This window comes from Gallinula chloropus (assembly GCF_964237585.1).
Source record: "Gallinula chloropus genome assembly, chromosome: 26".
Taxonomy (NCBI): domain Eukaryota; kingdom Metazoa; phylum Chordata; class Aves; order Gruiformes; family Rallidae; genus Gallinula; species Gallinula chloropus.
Window position 1 is genome coordinate 2,393,917 of NC_140111.1, and position 3,918 is coordinate 2,397,834.

At 62.9% G+C, this 3,918-nt stretch overlaps 1 protein-coding gene across 1 annotated transcript; it reads left to right on the forward strand.

Moving 5' to 3' along the window:
• Window positions 1-698: 698 nt before the first annotated feature.
• PSMB3 (proteasome 20S subunit beta 3) lies at window positions 699-3,556 on the forward strand. Its single transcript, XM_084275687.1, has 6 exons — window positions 699-776; window positions 1,248-1,432; window positions 1,734-1,841; window positions 2,367-2,544; window positions 2,781-2,875; window positions 3,431-3,556. The coding sequence occupies exons 1-6, from the start codon at window positions 774-776 to the stop codon at window positions 3,477-3,479; spliced, it is 618 nt and encodes a 205-aa protein (XP_084131813.1). The 5' UTR covers window positions 699-773; the 3' UTR covers window positions 3,480-3,556.
• Window positions 3,557-3,918: the final 362 nt, after the last annotated feature.

Sequence of the window (3,918 nt, forward strand, 5' to 3'; positions counted from 1 at the left end):
CCACTCTCTCTGCACAGAACTTCCCCCCAGTCTCTCCTCTCCCCCTTCCCTCCTCCAGCTTCACTCCAGCCCCCTTGTCCTGCCAGTCTCTGCCCTTTAACCAGCCCATTCCCCTCCTGTTCCTCTGGGGGAACGAACAGCACCCCGGATGCTCCCAGTGATTCTGTTTTGGCACACGGGGAATGGGAATGGAGGGAATGGGCACACGGGGAATGGAATGATGGGCACACGAGGGCTGCACAGCAGCCAGCACCGGGGAACCCTGAGCGATGGGGTGGCTGTGCCCCCCTGCCAGCGCTGCGGTGCCCCTGCCCGTCCCTCCAGCTGTGCCAGGACCCCCATCCAGCTGTGCCAGGTTCCCCCATCCAGCTGTGCCAGGACCCCCTCATCCAGCTGTGCCAGGTTCCCCCATCCAGCTGTGCTAGTTTTTCCCCCATCCAGCTGTGCCAGGTTCCCCCCCAGCTGTGCCAGGTTTCCCCCCATCCAGCTGTGCCCGCCCCTCCCTCCCTCCCTCCCGCCCCGCCCGCGCAGTCCGCCGCCGTCCCGGCATGCCCCGCTCGCTATGACTCTTCATTTTCCAGCCCCTCCCTCCCAGCCGTCGTGACCAACCAGCTGCGCCGGGCATCGGGCCGAACCACCAATAGCGAGCCGCAGCTGGCGGGGAGTCCGCGGCCGTCGCCAATGGGAAGAGGCGGGAGGCGGGAACAGCGGCGCGTTTGGCGGTGCGGCCGGAGCAGAGGAGCGGGTCTGGGGGTGTCTGAGGAGCCGGCGCCATGGTGAGCGCCGGGCCGGGGGGCAGCCCGGGGGGAAAGGCCGGGGAGGCCGGGGCAGCCCTGGGGGAGAGGCCGGGGAGGCGCTGGGGCAGCCCTGGGGGAGAGGCCGGGGCAGCCCTGGGGGGGGGAGGCCGGGGCAGCCCTGGGGGGGGGAGGCCGGGGCAGCCCTGGGGGGGGAGGCCGGGGCAGCCCTGGGGGAGAGGCCGGGGAGGCCGGGGCAGCCCTGGGGGAGAGGCCGGGGCTGCCCGGGAAGGCGCCGGGGCCGGCGGGACGAGGCCCGCGTGTGCTCGGGGCAGGGGGGGGGCTGGAGCCCTTCCCGGGGGCCGCGGCCGTGAGCGCCCGGCTGGGGCGGCCTCAGCCCCCGGAGCGGGGTGCGCGCTGCGCCCGCGGGGCCGCAGGGGCCGCGGTACCCGGGGCAGGGGGTGTGGGGGGACAGGAGGCCCCGGCGGTACCCGCTGCCCTTCTCCCTTCCAGTCGATTATGTCCTATAACGGCGGGGCCGTGATGGCCATGAAGGGGAAGGGCTGCGTGGCCATCGCCTCGGACCGGCGGTTCGGCGTCCAGGCGCAGCTGGTGACCACAGACTTCCAGAAGATCTTCCCCATGGGAGAAAGGCTGTACATCGGCTTGGCAGGGCTGGCCACGGACGTGCAGACGGTGTAAGTGAGACCCCGGCCTGCCCACGCTGGCCTGGAAGAGGCAGCGTTACAGTAAACACTGAGCAGCAGCTTGGGCTGAGCTGAAATGCCGGTTTATTCGTGGGGAAGGGGGCTTTAGATCACACCACCACTGAGAGTTAACTTCAGGTACAAAAGGAGCTGCATCTGGGCTACCTGCCCACCCAGGAGCTGGGATCTGGCAGTGTGCAGTGCAGCAGCTCAGACCTGGGTGAAGAAGAAAGAAATAGGAACCTTCTGTGTTCCTTGCTTCTGTGTTAACAGTGATTCTCATCTCTTGCAGTGCCCAGAGGCTGAAGTTCAGGCTGAATCTCTACGAGCTGAAGGAAGGCAGGCAGATCAAACCTCAGACTTTCATGAGCATGGTTTCCAATCTGCTGTATGAGAGACGGTAACTGTCCAGCAACCCAGTGGCTGAGGGTTGTGGGTGTTGGAGCTGAGCTGAGCTTAGAGAGCTGGGAGGGTCTGTGATGGCTTCTTGTGGTGTGGCACAAGGAGACTTCAATCTACTGACAGGATTATCTTCTTCTGCCCAGAGAGGGGGTGGGTGCCCCGTCCCTGGGGGTGTTCAAGGCCAGGTTGGCTGGGGCCCTGGGCAACCTTGTGTAGCTCCAGGCCTGGAGGTTGGTGTCCCTGCCTGTGGCAGGGGGTTGGAGCTCTGGGACCCTTGTGGTCCCTTCCAACCCAGCCCAGTCTGGGATTCTCTGATTCCTTGCAGAAGAGTTTGGAGCGTTGCTAAAATCACCCTGTAGCAGCATCTCTCTGTTCCGTTTGCCACACTGAAACCACTGCAGGCTGCTTCCAGCCTGACCTGCAAGGTCCCCCAGCAGAAGCACCCGTTGGGATGGTGTCCTCGGGTGGCTGTTGAGGTGGGAGCTGGCTGGGCTGCCCTGTGCCACGTTGTTGCTCTTCCCAGGTTTGGCCCTTACTACACAGAACCAGTCATTGCTGGGCTGGACCCTGTCACACACGAACCTTTCATCTGCTCTCTGGACGTGATCGGCTGCCCCATGATCACCGAAGACTTCGTGGTCAGTGGCACCTGTGCTGAGCAGATGTATGGCATGTGTGAGTCCCTCTGGGAGCCCGACATGGTGAGTGGGGCAGCCAGGCTCACCTCTCATTGCTGGGTTGATCTCCTCTTGTCCTGAGATGACGTGGCTTGGATGAGGTTTGTCCTTCAGGACACCCTGAAGGAGCTCGGGAGGACGAAGAGGCTGCAGCTTGTAGCAGCCCCCAGGAGAAATCTTGTGGTGTTTTGGGTGGTACTTTGGGGTCTGAACACTGAAGTCTGGGTTCTGACCCCAGCTGAGAGGTTTCTGTTCCTCAGGAGCCCGATCACCTCTTCGAAACCATCTCCCAGGCCATGCTGAATGCTGTGGACAGAGATGCCTTGTCTGGGATGGGCGTGGTGGTGCACATAATGTAAGTGACAACCTGTGGGTTGAGGCCAGTTACACACTGGTTTCCAGGGTGTCCAGCAGTATCCTTGGGGAGGGTTTGCCTGTTCCAACTGGTTTATGTCTCCTGGCTGCTCTGGTGCAGCTCACAGCTGTTCCTGGAATTGCAGGAGCTGTGGAGAATGAATCCTGGGGCTGGACTCATGTGGCATCAGCACCCCAGCTGCATCCCCATCGCTGGGAGTGTGACTCCTGTGCTGACAGCACTGGCCAGCATCCTGTTTTGGGATTAACCCCCCCCCCCCCCCCCCCCAGCCCCTGCAGCTGGGTCTAACCCCCCCCAGCCCCTGCAGCTGGGTCTAACCCCCCCCAGCCCCTGCAGCTGGGTCTAACCCCCCCCAGCCCCTGCAGCTGGGTCTAACACCCCCCAGCCCCTGCAGCCGGGTCTAACCCCCAGCCGGGTTTAGCCCCCAGCCCCTGCAGCTGGGTTTAGCCCCCAAACCACCTCTGCAGGCTGGGACTGCTGGTGCTGCTGTCTGTAGGTGTTAATTACTCAGAGCTGCTCCCTCTGCCCCCCCAGAGAGAAGGACAAGATCACCACCAGGACGCTGAAGGCTCGCATGGACTAGCCCGGCCGCGCTCGCCTGCTGCACATCCCCCTCTGCCTGGACCTTTTTTAAATAAAAACTCTCCTGTACTGACCTTCCCTGAGTGTGAGCACGAGGAGTGAGTTCTGCTCCAGGAAAGTGGCAGGGGCAGCTGGGGTTTCACAGGGGTGTGGAGCTTACCCAGTGTTTCTGTCCCTCAGGATCACCCATGGGAGTGGCTGAGCTTCAGCTGCACCCCAGGGACTCAGCAGTGTCTCCTTCAGACTATGGTGGGATTTTCCTGCCACATCTACTTTAACTCCCCTCTCCAGGCTGATTGGTAGGACCAGTTCTCAGTTTAAAACTCCCAGGCAGATAGAAAAAGACTTTCCCAGTTGCAGTGAAAGGAGGATGTAAAAGGAGCACGTACCTGCTGGAGCTGCTGGGAGGCTTTAGAGAGGACAGCAGGGAGGAGCAGAGG